The following is a 19,214-nucleotide window of genomic DNA, read 5'->3' as shown; positions in this document are numbered from 1 at the left end:
ATAACATCTTTTATATCCCTGATAAAAAGAGGTAGTTTATGGACTACAGGTGACAAAAAACTGTCTATATAGAAAGCTAGATTCTGTGAGAAATATCCTATTCCTCCTTAAATGGGTCTTCCACGAAGTGGTCTAGTAAACTTGTGAATTTTAGGGAGAACATACAGGGTGGCACTACTTGAGTTTTTATTTACAAGGAATCCTTCTTTACCTTCATATATAGAAGGCGTTGACTAGAACAACATTATATTTTCTGTTGTATTTCACTTCGAAATATCTGTGTTGGATCTGATGCCAATTGTCAGTAGGTTGAAACAACTTTCTGTAATCCTAGCAGGTTCTTTCACTTTCCCTCTCGCTTCATTTTTTACTTTTGCGTATTCTACAAGGCTCTCAGTCCCACTTAAGGTTTTTCTCCTCTGGCTCCCATCTAGCTCACGCTTTCACTCTTTCCTAAGGCTCATGGTCTCTTGGCTATGACCTCATAACCATATCAAAATATCCATTGTATTGTCCATTGCTTTAAGTACATCACCACATGGTAGGCAATTACTCCATCGCTTAGCTCTTTAGCAGTTTCAGCACACATCCACCAAAATAAATGTACTTGTTGTCTTTCAGAACTTTTTGAGGAGCTGAAAAGCCTGGATATTTTTTTGGCAGAGCTATACCAGTAAGTATAACCTCCTTGACTGTTGAACAATACTCATAATTTTCAATGATGGAATCAGAACGAGAAGGGTGTTAATGAAGGGCCTTCTGAGATACCAGTAATTATGTTAGATAGTGGAAAAGAGTTGTATACTGGACACACATCTTTATGTGTTTTTTAAACTCTTCAAGACAGAATGGTCTCCTTTAGATGTTTTGTTTAGGAGATTTTGTCACGGCAAACTGGTTGGCAAGGCAGCAGCATTGGGATCTGATGCTCAAAGTGGGTGGAACTTGTTGAAGCGTTTTCCTCCTTTTCATGTTTCCATATCACTATGCATGTGGTAGTAGTTCTACAGCACAAACCTACCTGAAAGTCAGGGGAGCGCAGAACAGGGATAAAGGCAACGATAAAGCCTGCTAAACGGGTGCAATACTTCACTTACTGGCACCCTAACACACATTCATTCTGCACTCTTGTCCACAATTTCTATCTGTGGGATGAAAAAAATATCAATTCCCTTAGTTACTGCTAGGACATCCAATGGGCATGGAGCATACAGGGGCAAACAGAAATGAGTTCAGTTCCCTTTTGATTTACAACAATTCAGAGTGTAATGGGGCATAAAAATAGCAAACAATCCCCTTCACCTGCACGTCATGAGCTGTGTTGTTTTGCTAAGGTCAATAAGTGGTCTGTTCTGGGTGGAGTGGGTTGTGTCAAGCATTAGGTAGTACAAACGTCTCGCAGTGCTATGTGCTTACCATATTCTCTTCTGTCAAGGGACATGGACAGTGGAAGCAGTGAGAGGCCAGATATCAGCTCTATCCAGAAACAAATCCAGGTAAGAAAGGCCACTAGGCCATGGTTGTGCAGACTAGGGTACATGCTGTTCTATCCTTGCCTTGCGGAGCCTGTAAATCACCTATTAGGGAGATATCACGCGACTAGTGAGACCCCTGAGATTATCCCTATAATCATCACCAGACCTTTGTACTTGCATTCAGACTTCATCTAAAGAGACAAAGCTTTATTTATCTAAGGATTCAAACATGTCTGTCCACCTGCAACAATTTCAACAGGATTTGCCTTGATGAAGCGATCTTTGTGATTGTGAAACGTGTATTGGTAGAAGCTATATGATTTTGAATATTTCACTATAAGGAATCAGTGTTAAAAATTCCACAAAGAATTAACTGACTGCTTAATCAGAAATCTGACTAAATCATATGTTGAAATATTGCTGCAACACGTTTTATCACAATCTATTTCATCAGGCTTTTGTTTGTAAAATTAGCAGATTTAGGGGGCCAGAAACTACTTATGACGTTACATGGAAACGTTTAATATCATAGGGAATTTACATTCCATATTACCATATACAGAGGAATTAAATGAGATTGTATTTTATAGCTGTGTACAAGCACTCAGGTGCTAATGGTTTGAACTTCATTGCATTACCTGACTATCCAAGCTATTTTACCACTAAGACCACCTTAACGAGTGACAAAAGTTCATCTGAAGCAATAATTCTGGGCAGAATTCTACCACCCGTAATTCTGAGTGTCCCTGGGTCAACTCCAGACCTGATAATTCTGTGCCCGGAAACATTAGACTCTGTTACATGTTTTACGGACAGAAGCTGAGAGCAGGAGTACAACTTGGCCACCACCCGACCCTGGCAGCAACACGGAATATCCAACAGTGCTCCTTCTGGTTATGCTCAAGCATGCCCTTACTAACCCCTCCTATACCCCTGAACCCTTCCAACCCCAGTGGCCTTCTTGCTGACATTTCCACCTTCTGTGAGCAGGAAGATAATGTCAGCATTTCTCCCTGGAATGGGGAAAAACTGAATGGAATAGGACACAGCATTAGTAGGTCCATGTAGTTACTCCCCATTCCAGCAGTGAAAACATCTATATTTGCCAGAATGTGCTACAGGGATACCAGCTGTAGCCAGAAATGTTGGTCTCCCTTTATCACTACCCAAAATGTTATGAGGACCTCTATGTGCCAGTTATAGTGCCTTGAAAATATTCTGCGTAACACACAAATTCCCATAACATTGACGCTGTTTACATTAAAGGATGACAGATATATCACATGCATGTAATTCTTCATGCCTTCGCTGTTGCAGCTAGTTAGCCAGTATGGATCTCATTTTAGCCCTTCCTTTGATTTGACTTATTACATATACACAAAACTATATAAAGCATTTGTCCTCGGCCCCCCTTCTTTTATATCTTCAGGAAGGTAGTTAGATGTTAAAAGTCCTGAATTAATTGGATGCTGGGACTTTCTAAATGGTACAGACACACATGTTCTGCAACACAGCCTGTCCAAACTAGGCATAAGCCTTAGTGCTAGAATCCAGGGTGTACTTTTTGAAAATGTGTGATATGCAACAGACGTGGGTGTCTTGAAGATCTTGTCAAAATGGATATTTGTTGAAACAATCACAAACTATGCCTTGGCCCTAACACAATTGTCATCAAATCCCAGCCAGAACTGTGGTATTCAATGGTAAAGAACCCTAGGCTAATGAATATATAGCAGTGGTAGTGCTCTTATCCCGGTATTCATCATGCTCGGAGGCACCATTTCTTTTTACAGATAGTACTCAGAAACTACAAATGTGGTTTGAGTACAAGCATGGTTTCGCTTCTCAATGGTCTGTTGACCATCACGGCCTGCATTCCTTTTCTTTGGGTCCCAAGAAGAAACATATTTGTAGATGAGGAGCAAAAGAGTTAGAAGATAGTTTACTTCACTGAGCTAACTCCAAGGACAGCAAGTACCAGAGAGACTGCAGAGTTCTGACGTTTATAATAGATCTCTTCCCAAATGGTCTAACTAAGCTGTATCACCTCAGACAATGTTTTCTGAGGGTATAGGATGTATTACAGGTTTCTAGCCTGCAGGTGTCATCGATTACGAAACAGTGCTGGGAATTTTCAGTCACCGATTCTAAAAAAAAGCAGAAGGAGCAATACCCGTATCCAAATAGACCTAAAAAAATACAGGTTTCTTAAAATCACTCAACTAGTCTTTATAGAAATTTTAACATTATAGCTCTTGGCTTTGTCCAAATAATGAGGGAATACTTATCTGGTGGACATATGCCTGGAATATACAAGAAAAGCTGCATTGGCTGTAGTACAGAATACTGGGACACCAGTGAGCAGAGGAGCCGCATACAAACACAAACAGTGTTGGATATTGAAGGTTATCCATTTGGGAAAGGTGGCTTTTGAAGTTGCCTTGAAAGCATTAACATCCCCAAGAGTGATGAAGGGCTTCGGAGGAACCTGGGGCCATATTATCAAGAAAGGGCGATACATTATCGCCGCTTCCATCGGCAGGAAACTGCCGCTAAAGCGGCGATAAAGGGCTTGATAATATGCCCTTGTGAATTCCCATAGAAGCCCACGTTCTAATGTTATCCTGGGCTTCTATGGGAATTCACAGGGGCATATTATCAAGCCCATTATCGCCGCTTTAGCGGCAGTTTCCTGCTGATGAAAGCGGCGATAATGTATCGCCCTTTTTTGATAATATGGCCCAAAGTTCCCTTCTTTCTGCTTGGCAAAATCAAAGGCTGTGCCTAATATCAATGGTATGCAACACTATGGTGGTGGAAGAGGAGTATGAGAGACAAACAGAAGACTGTAACATCATCTGAAATGCATGTAAGTTAGATGCGGTTTGCACCACCATGCCACTGACAGTAGATGCAGGCATAGGTTTCTCCTCATTTGACCGTTTCCCAGCCAAGGCAGCTGACGTAACATGCATGGTAAGCATGGGCGAATTTTGCGAATTCGCGATCTGCAAATTTGCGGATTTGCGAATTCGCAATCCGAAAAATTCGCGAATTCGTGCGAATTTGCGGATTTTTTATTTTTGCGTGTTCGTGGGGAACTTTTGCGTATTCGCGGGGTGCTTTGCGTGTTCGCGGGTTATTTTTTGCCTGGTTCATCACTGCCACCCTCTCGTTTTTTATGCCCTTCTGCCCTCTGTACCACTTGTTTTTTTGCCTTTCTGCCCTCTGCCCCACTCTTGTTTGTGCCCTTTTGCCCTCTGCCCCACTGGTTTCTGTGCCCTTCTGCCCTCTGCCTAACTCATGCCCTCTGTCCCACTTTGTGCCCTTCTGCCCTCAGCCATAAGTCAGCTTCAACAGGAAGCACTAATAGATAAAGTATAGCAGGTGCTTGAGTTGAAGGTCAAATTAAGTTACACAGTCATTAATCACCCCAAGTTCGGGGTGATTAATGATTGTGTAACTGAATTTGAGATTCAACTCTAGCACCTGCTTTACTTTATCTATTAGTGCTTCCTGTTGAAGCTGACTTTTTGTAACTATTTTAGAGGCTCTGGCAGCTTGCCGGCGCCATTCTAAAATAGTTACAAAAAGTCAGCTTGAACGTTTGACCCAATCCGTTCCGCTCGCGGATTTTGCGGGAAATTCGCGAATCTCGCGGATTGCGAATTTACAGAAAATCCACAAAATCCGCGAGCGGAACGGATTTTCCGCCCATGCTTAATGCATGGGTGACTCTCTTGAGATGAACATTTTTCCAGGCGATCTGGAGCCCATATGACTTGTTCCAAAATGTGAATCAAAAGACTCACAAGAGGGCTGATGATGTGTCAAAAGACAAAGAACGGCTGCGCCCGCCCTTTAAACTTGCAGTGAGTCTAATGGCGTGTGTCCTGCATATGATATATAGGGTCTATGTCTGCATAGCTGACCCATGCACAAGCTTCAGAGGAAAAGTAGGGTTGCACGTTTCACTTGACACCCTTTGGGTACCTTTTATTGTTTTGGCCTGATCGTGATAAACTCTGAAACTTTTGACCCATCATGCAACTATGGTAAACCGGGTCACGGTAGATGTCTCCCTGTCCAGTTGGTGCTATAATGCCCTGGGTGGCTTCAACAGCAGAAAATCTAGACCAAAGTTTGTGAACACATTTGTGTTGAAAGCTGCCCAGTTTTTAAGTACTCATAGCACCCTGAAGTGTAATTGTGACCTGTTGGGGAAGCCACAGGCTTCTCCTCATGCATGTGTTGCTTACCTGCAAACTAAGGACCTCTGTAATTTAATCCAGGGGCCCCATGGGGGATTAGAGAGGGGTATATGGAGTACGTCCTCCCAGTGGATACTATATAACAAAAATACTCCAAATGCACCCTACCAAGGAGCAAGAAAATTCATAGTAGGTTGTGCTCGTAGGGAGAAAAGGGGGAATCTATATAAAAGGAGGGATTATACACTATACCAGTAGGGATGTGTCTGATATGTTAATCATATCAGTGTGGATGGAAGGGGGGGCAACACTAGTTGTTTTTAGTTACCCTCACACACCCTAGTGGTGTCATGCTTCATCATTGGGTCACCCCGACTCCTACAGGTCAGGGTGGGCTCGACCACAGTGTTGGGAAGCTCTTGTAATAATGAAGGAAAAGGGGGTATATATAAAATATCTCAATCAGACCCCGGTATCCCTTTATTCATGGGTCTGGTTTGGTGGTTAAAAATAGAATAAAAATAGGGTTTATAAGGATTTTTATGGTCCTATGACCCTAGTGAAGTGCCGACATGTTTCAGTCCTTAAGAGGCCATAAAGGTCCCGGACTTTCTTCAGGGCAAAATGCAATAACCCCCTTATGTGTGGGGATGCTAAGTTAGGGGAATTCCCTACTCTATTAATGTGGCGAGGGAAGAGTAGCTTCTCCTCGTGTTCGTGTAATTAAGTTAATTCGAAATGCCAGGCTCCATCTGTAGAGAAATTAAGCATATAAATTCTTTATCAAACACAGACTTTATCTGTATAATCATATAATCCCTGTGCATAGCATGCTGAGTGATCATGCTCAGTTTGTGAAGAACACGATTGATACCATTCCATGTCACTTTTATGTTGTATATAGTGACCATCTCATTGAGTGACACCCAAAATTCAGTGTCAAAAATATCACATTTAATTATATTATAATAGTGTGAGGCTGTGAAGTGAAGTATAAAAACAAGTGATCGAAGTCTCAATTGCAGTCAGTGAATCACACAATATACATACATACGTGCATATAATAAATTCATATATCACGCACTAAAGATCGCTGTTAAAGTATTTCATGCAATGGTTGGTACTCAGTTAGATAACTTACCCAAATTATGTTGGGCGTAGGCATCACAGTGGGCGGGACATTAGGGCATTCTCCCCTAATTAAAGTGTAGCAGAGAATTAGATGTTGCCTATTGGGTAGGGTGTTTATCGTAATGTTCCAGCTTACCTCCTTGCCAGCTTATGATCCAGGAGGTGCCAATGTACTGGACATCCAGTGACTTAAGACTTTATCTGTGTGGCAAACATAACCACCCTTTAAGTGGCTTGGATTACCCAATTACAAATAAAATGTGTTGTGCAAGCTATCCTAACACGAAGGCCATCATGCCACTGCTTCTGCGGCATTTTCCTCGTAGGTTGCAGACCAAGGGGCTGCTTTCAAAGTAGCATGAGCTGCCGTGGCCCAAAAATGCCCCCCATTGCTCACTTCCCGTCGAGCCTTCCTGTCTTATGGGGTTCGTTTGAATGGTTTTGCCAGAGCTGATTTTGGTTACAAGATTGACCATGGTGAACTCTGATATTAGTTAACAAAATTCTTCTAGTAAACCCTGAGGCACATTTAACAAGGGAAAAAAATGTTAAATGTTAAACTTTAAATGAAAATGTTTTAGTAATGAAATTCTCGGATGTACCATGTTACTCCGCATACTATTACTCCGCATACCGTTACAACGCGACTTTTCAACGCATACCATTACAACGCATAGCGCTTTGGGGTGCTGGATAGTGGTAAGTATAATTTACTATTCTAACTCCAGTCCCCGTGGACCCTAGGGAAGGTGTTGGATAGTAAATTATACTTATTCCCTATCCTAGAGCGCCCCCCAGCGCAATGCGTTGTAATGGTATGCGGAGTAAAAGTCGCGTTGTAATGGTAGTGCGGAGTAAAAGATGCGTTGTAACGGGTGTATACCGAAATTCTCTCAGCTGCAACTGTTCAAGCAAACATATATTCACTAAACACTACTCTGGAGACATATATCCACAATGAGACTATATATACATATGCTTAGCTGTACAATGCTTCATAATCTCCTCTAAAGGGGGCAAAACATTATTTAACCAATGCACATCATGTGAATATAAAATCACACTGTGAAAGATCCTTCCTAATATGCCGAAGCAGTAGTTTTGCAGCTTGAAGCTCTTTCAGATTTACATCACCCATCCTTTCTCCTCCTTGGTGAAAATCTAGATGGTATAATTATTCTGTACACAGAAAAAAAGAATGATGATGGTTGATAAGGAATGGGGCATTGTGGATGTACGTCTGACATCATTGTAAATCATAACTTATCCACCTATGTTCAACACCAAAAGATAAAACTATCTTTTGAACAAAAAAGAAACAGACTTACCAACTATATGGCAAGTAATACACAGCTTGAGAATGTAGAAGAGCTTCAAGCTGCAACACAATTGTTACAAGTAATTAATTAGTTTCTACCTATCCCTCGCTGGGGAGGTTTAACAAGGAACATTTCTGTATCTAAGCTGGACAATCTGTGAATCTTAAGTATTTATCATTGTAAAACAAAAAAACATATAACTTTTGATTCTCACTTGCTCTGACTTCACCCTGCCTCCTTTCTACAGAGAGTCACCCATGAAATGGACATGTGCTATGGAAAGATGGGGAGCCTCTTCCGCTGTGGTTCCCGGCAGACCCTCTTCGCCAGTCAGTTGATGCGCTATGCCGACTTGTATGCTGCCTCCTTCATCAACCTTCTGTACTATCCATTCAGCTATCTCTTCAGGGCGCCTCCAGTGCTGGTAAGTACAGCGACTTGTTGATATATGACTTGGGAGCCAAGCACAGATATTTTCATTAAGGCAATTACTATACAAATTAAGAAACAGTGTAAATAGATGTGAAGACAGACTCGCCTTTTTTATGAAGACTTTAGACACAAAATGGGGTATATTCAAGTACGTATGACAACCTGGCAAGCGACTGGGGCAGTAGAGCCAATGCTTTCCCCGCCATGGTGAGCCCTCTAAGTTTACATTCTGGCTGGTGACTTTTTTTCCCTGAGGAGCTGCCAGCATTCATGGCAGGTTTCACTTCTGTGGAAAAAAATATAATGATGGCAGGTCACTATGCCAAGGTTGACTTTTTTAGCACTTATGTCATCTCTGAACATAGAACTCCAAACAGGGATACAAATTCACAAACCATGTTATGAAAGGATCCCAACAGATGTGGGAAATGTAGGGACTTTTTCTTTCATTGTTTGCATGATAGTCGTGGACCGTAAATAATTACGGTACGGTTGGCAGTGGAAAGGTGGTCAAATGTAGAGCAGCCACGCAGACACCAAATACGCCAGTATGTGGCTTTGCAACAGTTTTCTCAATCGCAGACCTGGCTTTGGTTACACTGTATGAAAACAACACAATTCCTTTGCACTAAATAAGCAGTACCCCTCTTACAAGCCACCTCTAAATGAGGTCCTAAATCCCTCTGAAGAAGCAACTGTTTTTTAGAAAAAACCTGAGCTGTGCATTGACTTCCTGTTCCTTGAGATTAAGCACTGGCGGTTGGCTTTGGCCTACCTATTTAAGAAACAAATAAAGATGAGGTAGAGTTTGAGCCAGAGTGTATTTCCTTCTATAAAGCCTATTCATAACTATTCTGGTGGATGGAAAGAGATGTCTCAACTGTGCTAATACAAGGTCAGGAGAGTTAATGACTTGCAGGGGAGCAAGTTGCTCCATTGAGACCACATGGAATACATACACGGACAGTGGGGCTGTGTAGTTATTAGTAAAGGAGGCTGACCAGGTTGCCGGTAGTTAAAAGGTATGGTATGCTGTATGAGGTCAATTGTGGGTAGGATGATGGATGGGCTATAGAGGCTTAACACAGTCTTAGAATAACACAAGTAACGTATGTCTCTTTTAAATAGGATTTTTTTGTATTATTGTTGCTGTAGCAGCTTGATAATGATTTCATTGCAGAGTCCTCCATGTCTTCTGCCTCGCTCAGTGACGTGAGCACCCTATGCATAAGGTTACATTTCATACACCAACTTCAAGCTCAAATCTTTCAAAACGAATTCCCTTCATAATTAGCTGGGTATCCTTGTTTTCAACTTGTGTCATTCTCCACTGTCAGACCTTAATAATTTAAGAGGACTGCAGTAAATAGCTATGAAATTAGTCATGCTCACTTCCAATTTTAAAGAAGGATGGAGTAAGGGATCTGGAATTAAGTAAAACTGTCACTGTAGATAACAACAAAAGATTTAACTAGATCCAATGGGGTTTTGAAGCTGGTGTAATCATCCACAGAATAATATGACAGGCCAGAGCCTCAATGTTGCTCCCCTGCCAAAGTCATATTTTTTTAGGTTTCTGCACAAAATTATGGGTCAGTTTTCTTCTGGGTCTGCCTATAGTTTTTTGCTGATCCTCTACAATGTCACCTAAGGAGCTGTGTTCAAATTTAATAATAGAAGCCACCTGCCCGGAAATCACCTTCTACTGCATCAGTCACTCTTTGAGTGTTAGGTCACACTGTACCCTACTGCATTCCTTGATGTGCACCTTCAGGGGAAGGGAAAGGTTGCATGGTCTGGAGCCTTCGAGTGTGCTGGCCAAAAGCCCACATCCCTTGGGGCCTTTGTTTGGATTCCATATTCTGAACATTTTAGCAAAGGATGTCTACTGGGAGCAAGAATATTTGTACATAAAATCTGGCCTGCTCAACAGTGGTAAACCATCAAGGTGCTTAGGGAGTTGCAGGGTGATTCTAAGGCAGCTTGGATTAGCAAAGGACTGAAATAAGCAGCATTAGGGGACTGCAAGGTTATAGCCCAAGGTCAAGGGGCAGGGAATCGAGATGAACGCAACAGCAGTCCAAATCACTGAGGATGTTGAGTAACTGCAGAACCTGGCACTAGGTTAAACACACAGGATGTGGGCTCATGACCACACTGAATTGTTCTCAGATGTTTATAGCATGTGTGTCTTTAAATGCACATGCTCTGCTTTCTCCTACTATCTAGTGTTCAGTTTGGACATTCGTATGTTGTTTTTCTTTGAAGAAATCATTTGAGTCATGGGATGTGTTGTGACTCTTCCCATAGTGGGCACAGACTCCCTGTTAGATTGTTTTTCCCACCATTGGGTTTGAACATGCACTGAGATGGCTTTAGATGTGGCTTTAGATGTGGGATGATACACATAGCTACCCTCATATGCATTTGGTTTATACAGAAAATATTTTGATGTACACTTGTAAAGAGAATATAATGTGTTGTCTAATTTCCATGATGCGAGTTTTCTATGTATCAAATGTAATTCAAACATATACGTAGATAATCCATTCAAACTCTCGGACCCGCCATCTTGGGTGAGGAACCCAATCCCCTCTGTCAGGCCCCTCCCACCCGAGGCACCAGACCCTACAAAATGATTTCTCCTCCCAGGAGGTGCAGCGGACGGGCGCAGCGGCGGCGCCGGCGGGGCGCCGAAGGCGTGCCAAAGGCAAGCCCGTCTGCGCCCGTCCGCACCCAACCGGGCCCAGGGGCCATGACCGCTGGCCAAAATCCACCCATGCACTGCTCCTCCAAAACATTACATCAACTACGGCACTTCACTAACGATCGATGTCTCACATCTTTGGACCCTACATCAAAACACTTCAACTGTCCATACTGTCCATTTCACAGTCGCCCCTCTTCACCCCCTTCCTCGTTCAGCATGTTCCTGCTTAACTGCAGATCCCTTCCCAAACATGCCACTGAACTATCCCTGCTGATCATGGACAAAGACCCGGATGCCATATTCCTAACGGAAACTTGGCTTCAAAGCGACTCTGACCCTGACATCATCCAAGCTCTCCCGCCAGATTACCAAATACTGCGAGCTGACCGCTCCCTGGGAAGAGGCGGTGGTTTAGCAATTATTTATAAGAAGCGCTATATCTGCCGCTCCTCTCCAACCAATATATCCGAATGCGAACATCTCACTTTTTCGTTGGATTTCTCCCCTACCTGCACATTCTCAGGGACGCTTATTTATCGACCACCCGGCACCTCGACCAACTTTATTAACCAGCTCGCCCCAGAGGTAGCTAGTAGCATCTGCTCTTCATCTAACTACACCCTATTAGGCGATTTAAATGTGCACTTGGACGATCCGACGGACTCGGCTGCTATTGAACTGCGTAACAGCCTGCTGGCAATAGACCTCTCCCAGCTAGTACTACAACCCACTCATGAAAAAGGGCATCTCTTGGATCCCATTTTCAGTAACTGCACCAACCTCACAGTTACCTCACCCATTACTCTTCCATGGACAGACCATTTTCTAATTCCATTCTTATGGACTCCACCTGGCTCTCGCTTTTTAACTCTTCCTGCCCCAAGCAGAGACCGCAAGTGGACTCAACTTAATACCAACTTGTGGATCTCCACACTGGAATCCTCTGTTCCAGAGAACAACCCTGATCCTATCGTCAGCAATGACAACTTTAATGACTGGATCTCCTCTTCCCTAGACTCCATCATTCCACCCAAAATCATGAAATCCAAGCACAAACCAAAAAATGCCCCTAGGTACTCACAGGAATTACGTTCCCTAAAAAGAGAATGTAAGAAACTGGAACGTAAATGGTGCCTTGACTATTCAAACACCAGCAAAACTGAGCATCGAGCGTCCATAAAAGCCTATAAAATCATGATAATAAAGGCTCAAGCCACCTTCTTCGAAAATAAGATCAACGAAGCAGCATGCAAACCCAAGGAGATCTATCAGATCGCCAAAAGCTTGCTTAAACTCCCCGACAAACTACCAGACCCATTGACCGCACAAACCCGTTGCAATGAGCAGGCTGACTATTTTTACAATAAAATAGCAATGATATACTCCTCCTTTCCCCCCATTTCTCATCCTCTTCCAGAACACCAACACCCCAGGCCCACCCCTCCTACTTACCTGGAATCCTTTACACCTCTGGAGCATACCATAAACTATAATGCTGCAGGTAAAGTCTGGATCCCCTAGTGACCCAGCCCCAGCTCGCTTCCTAAAAACAATAACGCCCACCATCCTCCCTACTATCCAGAATCTGATTAACAACTCTCTCTTAACAGGACTTGTCCCCCCGAAGTGGAAACAGGCCACAGTCAAAGCCCTCTTGAAGAAACCTAACCTAGATCAGATGAATCCAGGAAACTACCGTCCGATCTCCCTGCTACCATGGATCACAAAAATTGCAGAAAAACATGTAAATAAATGCATCACTGAATTCCTGGAAACAAACAACTCCCTGGATATCTCACAGACTGGGTTCCGTCCTATGCACGGAACCGAAACTGCATTACTAGCAGTGACAGAGGGAGCTAGAAGGATTGTGGATGAGGGTGGCACTGCGGCCATTATTTTACTGGACCTCAGTGCCGCCTTCGACACTGTGAATCATGACATCTTATGTCACAGAATGTCAGAACTAGGAATAACCTCCACTGCAGCAACCTGGCTACACTCCTTTCTTTCTGACCGCTCCTTCCGAGTCTGTGAGGGCAGGATCACATCGCCCAGTAAACCGCTCAGTTGTGGGGTTCCTCAGGGCTCGTCCCTGAGCCCCACACTGTTTAATATTTACATGCTCCCCCTGGCAGAAATTATTCGCCCTTTTGGCGTCCAAGTCGTGTCTTACGCCGACGACACGCAATTAATAGTTACCCTTACCCATCCCTCCTCCTATTCCAGTGATCTTAGAGGCTGTATGTAAGCAGTCTGTTCCTGGATGAGCCAGTCTTACCTAAAGCTCAACGGCGACAAAACTGAGCTAATGGTGCTGGGCAGCTCCCCTCAAAAATCTATTGACTCACTGTGGCCGCCAGCACTAGGCCCTGCTCCCGTAGCCAGTGATACCATCAAGAGCCTGGGCATTTGGCTAGATAACGCACTAACCTTCGGCCACCAGGCAACCAAATTAGCAGCCACCTGCATGAGTATAATTAGACTCATACGAAAGATCCTGCCACTCCTCCCTTTCAAGGCCAGACAAATCATGGTCCAGGGTCCAATGTAAATGTAAGGTGAAAGCCAGGCATCCCGCCGCGACGGGCCGTTGGCTCTCCCGGCTGGACTTCGGAAACGCCCTATATTTAGGAGCCCCCGAATCCACCCTGAAAAAACTGCAGGTTATTCAAAACTGCGCTGCTCGGACTCTTCTGCGCATCCCCCGTCGGCAATCAGTGAAAACCGAACTCAGAACCCTGCACTGGCTACCTGTAAAAGACAGAGTCAGTTTCAAAAGCATGTGTATCGCCCACCGTGCTTACTGGAGAAAGGGAGCAATCCTCAATCATACTCTTATCACCCCCTACCATCCCTACAGACAGTTAAGGTCGACTCTCGCCTTTCAAGTCACCACCCCCAGGTTTAAAAGAGAAAAAAGTGGAGGAAGAAAGTTCTCAACAAATGCAGCAAGGTTCTGGAACTCCCTCCCTCTTCCCATCCGGTCGGAACATAACATCCTGTCCTTCCGAAAAAATTTAAAAACCTTCCTCTTCAACAGATAACCTCGACCTGCCTGACCCTCCTGTACTTCAGTTTGAGCGCTAGGACGCCTGCGGGTAACTATCGCGCTATATAAAAACCTATTCCATTCCATTCCATTCCATTAGTGTATTTTGCACATTTTGTCAGGGCCACCAGGTTAGAATTCGACACCAATAATTCAGAAGAACCAGTTCATGTTCAACGGCTCCCATAACTTTCCTAGATGGATGCCCTCCAAGAACCAATGACAGTGCTCCAGGCCTGACTTACTGGGGTCCTTTACTTCTAAGGACCACGTGCGCTCATTGAGTTTTGACACCGAGAGGGCGGATTGGAAGGTGGTGATGGAACGGATGCTTTTCCAAAACTGCCCCCAGTGCCACGCCAAGTACCCGAGTTCAGACCATCGCAAAATCTGCAATGTGTGCCTTTCTCTGGACCACAACAGTGCCTTCTGAGAGTCTTGCCTTCAATCCAAGAATACCTTAAGATAGTCCAAGGCCCTCAATATCTCCAACTAACAGGATCCCATTGGCACCAATGAAGAAGAAGCCAACCTCCCCGGAATCTCCATTACCCAAGCCACACCTCTTCTGGAGTCAGTCTTCTCAAGCACCTCTGAACATGAGTAGGAAGAGGACTTTCAGCTGCCATAGAAGACCAGCAGCCCTCAAGCAGAGACCAAGCTCAGGGTCATAACTCTGCTACTCAGCTCTGAAGCTCACTCAAGGCCTCACATGAAGTATCATGCCAAGTAAGAACACCACTTCCGGGATGGTCGGGTTTTGAGGCCTACACACAAGAGACTACCAGTTCCAGGGCCCTTGCTGTCATCAGGCTCCAGGCAGCACCACAAATATTCTACAGAACTGAAGTAGGATCTGGCCAACAGCATCAACCCTAATCAGTCATTGAGCGCTATTCAGTCCAATGATGTTGAACAGACTCACCTGCACCTGAAGCTGCCACCTAAGGCACCACCAAAGCCCTCGTCAGTGGCCAAAATCTTGTCAATGGCAAAGATCTCGTTGATGTTGAAAGCACAGTCATCAGCCATATTAGACAAATTGAAGTTGACCATCCTGCAGAGACTTCAAGGGGAGCTGGACACCAGGCAGAAGCGCCTCTTCATTCATAACATTGCCAGGAAAATATTGGGTAAGCTACTTCTACCGAAACCAGCAGAGACTCTGCCTCGCAAATGGAGGCCTTGCCACGTAACTGGCACTGTAGAGGCATAGAGACAGGGGCACTAGCCCACTCCCATTTGGTCCACCTCTTTCTCCACCACCAACTTCTCTACCTTTACCTTCACTTCTATCCCCTACCACATCAGGTCATCCCCTCCCAACAATACCACAGCCAACGATAAAGTCATTCAACAGTCTGCAGCCTTCAGTAAGGTGGACATGCATGTCCTCCACAAGGAATAGAGACTCTCCAGCTCAAAGGGGACAGTTCAGTCCTACCAATTCCAAAAGACATGCTTAAATCCACCCTGGAGGCCGTTAAGGAGCCTATAAATGCAAGGGTTGTAACAACCAAGGTGGAGAAGTAACAACCCTCACTCAGTGACCCTATGTATATCAAGCTCAAGATGATGCCACACCACCTGACATGGAGAGCAAGACACTAGAGGCAGCTAGCAAGAGGATGGCTATTACAGCAGTTACCCACTGACCTACAGCCAACTCTGTGGGGATCCTCTCCAGATATGATAAGTCCCAAGTCCAAGTGTGAAGGGATGCAGGAGCCTGTAAAGCACCTTCCTGGTGAATTTAGGAGGCAGGTGGAGTAAATAGTGTCCAGAGGCAGAACCATCTCCAACACCATCACCAACATGTGTTGTTTCCTCTATGCCACAGACACAACCTCTTAATGAATTAACACTAGCCTCCTTCTCAGTTTCAGTGCTGGCTTTGCATCTTAAGTTTAAAATCAAAGGTCCAGCAGTTTCTCCTCAATCTCCCATTTGGTGGGGAACACCACTTTGGGCTTCAGGTTGATGAGATCCTGGGAAACATCAAGAGGGACACCAAGATCATGAAACCAAGCATACCCTACAAACACAATCTGCTAGGGGTTTCAGGAACAACAGCCTTGGGGCGAAACTAAGCCCACTTCCCCTGATTAGCCACAGTCCTTCCAAAGACAGCAGCAGTCCTTTTGCCAGCAGACAGGAAAGTGATTACAGGATCAAGGACAAGGGTAGAGGCAGCTCCAGTGTAGGAACCTCCACCTACAAGCAATGACTTATCCATCTGCCCACGATCACAAGTCACCTGTGGGGGCAGCCTACAAGATTTCCTCTCATGCGGGGAGGAAATCACTTCAGATCAGTGGATTTTAGCTGTGCTTTTCCAAAGCTACTGCATAGAACTTGTCAAAAATCCTCCCAACAATCTTTCCGGCACACACATTCTCAGCAGGGAAAATATTCGCCTTATGAGGAAGAGGTGCAAAACAGACATGACTGCCATTTATTACCAAAAGAAGCAGGTTGGCACACACACTCTCTCCTGCTGTCAGCACTGTGGCAGAACAGTGGGCAATGGGCTACCAGCCACAACATGCACCTTCAGGCAGAACATCTTCCAAGGGCGGACACAGCAGGAAGCACCACTAGGTCCACAAGAGGGGAACTCAATTGGGCAAATCCAACACAGGTACATTTGGTATTGGGCCAACCCACTGATAGACCAGTACGTCACCCTGAAAAAGACCAGTACCTCACCCTGAAAATTAAAATTAGCCACACTCACAGCAAATGAGCTGTGCACTATGGATGAACATGTCAGGGATCTTTGCCTACACCTTTCCTCCTCTCTCACTCCTTCTGTAAATGATAAGGAAGTTGGGGCAAAACATCCCTCACACGTGGCCCTCACGCTAGGCCATACTGCCTTGGTAATCAATGGTTCTCGAGCTTTCCTCAGCCCCCACAAGAACCCCCCATTATCAAGCCGGACACTCATATGCAGAGAGAAGGCCAGATGAGACACCCAGATCCCAGAAAACTCAATCTATCTATCTGGCACCTGGAGTCCACTATTGCATTTCTAAGAACATGGACCCTTTTCAACCCAACATCCATGACTTCAACTGCTTCCTCTTGCATCTGCAGAAATCAGGACTCTCCTATACTTGCATACAGTTACACCAATCTGTATTGCGGCCTACATGCAAAACAGGAATTCTTCTTCCTTTTTTAGGATACCAATAGTAAAAGGATTTATAGAGGGTCTTACTTCCCAGAATATTTCATGCCTGTGTGTGGCTACATGCTATGAACACATATTTACAGAGTAAGAAACAGTTTCCATCCAGATGGCTTTATCTAATTTCTGATTGATATTCAGCTTAACGTTGCTAGCTCCCATTGTCAGGCCCTATCCCTTTTCTGTCTCTGACTGCCTCTCGCCAAGCTTGCTGACACATTAAACCCTTTTCTGATATTTCACACACTACAGATTTTAAAAATCCATTCACCCACAATCCTAAACTCTTGAAAATAGTACATTGATAGTACAAATTTTACTTCAACTAATAAAAACTAATGGTGGGCACTAGCAGATACTAAAAGTTTGTTGATTCAAGATGTGGCTGTACTGTTACAAAGGTCTACTTAGTATGCAATTCTAAAAGTATTTGGGGAATAAAAGGGAAAGTGTAGAAAAAGTGCAAATTAATTTTAGCTCCTCTTTATACTTCTACTTCTGCAGATGCCACACGAGTCCACGGTGGAGCATGCACGTCTTGACATGCACGAGTCGAGCATGCTGCTAAGTCAACGCATTCACCAGCTCAGCTTCTTCAGTCATCAGGTAAGCGTCTTCTCTTGCTCAGAGAAAGATACCCTGTCATGCTTTTTTCCTTCTTGCAAATGATTGTGGGTGTTTTGCTGTTGTTTATAAAGGTCTCACTAACCTGAGAGAGCCTCCTAAAATGCTGTCTAAAATTGGTTGTGGTTTGTTCAAAAGTCACGCAAACACCAAATGCAGCGACTGATCCCTAAGAGAAATGAAAATGTACATACACGGGGGTTGGAATTACAGTTTCCACTCTAACTGTATGGTGGCGTAAATGTGCATTATTTTTTGGGGGGATTTGGAAGATCACAGTGGTAAACACTAGACAGATTGTAAAGGCTGCATTCAATGGGGGAGGAATTTATCCCAAGAAACAATTAACGTCTTTGCACATTTTAACTATTAGGAACAATTCTGTACATAATATTGGATCCTGCTGGTATCAACTGAGCTTTGGCAGCCTGTAACAACCAACTGCTGCCTCTCAGCTCGCTCGTTTCTGAGCTCCTTGCCTCTGTGATACAGTGTCTAAGTATCTACGAAAGCACACTGTTGGCTTCAGAGTAGAAATGGCAGGTGTACACCACATGCTTGTTTGCCTGGCAACCAGCACAGGCCTAGTGTGAGTCAGCTATAGAAATTGTGTGGTGGCCAGTGTTCTAAAATCAACACACATTGGTAAGCCCTCCAGTCGAACATATGTTTAAAGCAAGCATTGCAAGAAGCACAGCAAGTACTCAAAAGACAGTTTTTTCATCTGAACAGAGCTCCCACTAGGAAAGGTATTGTTGCATTCTTATGCTAAAATACATTACATGTAGAACAATTTATTTATGTTTTCTTTAAATATGAGTCTATGGAATCTAATCAAGTGACAGACATTTGTACTTTACAAAAATTTATTTAATGAGCATGTGGCAGTATATTCCCCTGGAGGAAGTGTGAGATGCCCTTGAAAGGGCATGGGCCCATTTGTGCAGTTCTGTTCCAATGTCAGTCTTCCAATGTTTTTTTTAGCAACATGAAATTGTAAAGGGGAGTAACATTTTGTAAGTCAGTTTAAGACTCACTGTAACTCAATGAAGGCTACACAATAACCC

The 19,214-nt window shown here is 44.0% G+C and overlaps 1 protein-coding gene across 1 annotated transcript in view; it reads left to right on the top strand.

The window, feature by feature from the left end:
• The window catches only part of LOC147679841 (cytosolic purine 5'-nucleotidase-like), a 242,758-nt gene that overhangs the window by 204,296 nt on the left and 19,248 nt on the right, over positions 1 to 19,214 (top strand). The window contains exons 14-17 of the mRNA XM_086943402.1: positions 622 to 673; positions 1,436 to 1,496; positions 8,384 to 8,560; positions 18,028 to 18,129. Of these exons, the coding sequence (XP_086799528.1) occupies positions 622 to 673; positions 1,436 to 1,496; positions 8,384 to 8,560; positions 18,028 to 18,129 (392 nt within the window). The remainder of the gene's footprint in view (positions 1 to 621; positions 674 to 1,435; positions 1,497 to 8,383; positions 8,561 to 18,027; positions 18,130 to 19,214) is intronic.

This window comes from Lissotriton vulgaris, chromosome 11 (assembly GCF_964263255.1).
Source record: "Lissotriton vulgaris chromosome 11, aLisVul1.2, whole genome shotgun sequence".
Lineage (NCBI taxonomy): Eukaryota > Metazoa > Chordata > Amphibia > Caudata > Salamandridae > Lissotriton > Lissotriton vulgaris.
The sequence above is the reverse complement of the archived record's forward strand: the minus strand, read 5'-3'. Positions and strand labels throughout refer to the sequence as shown.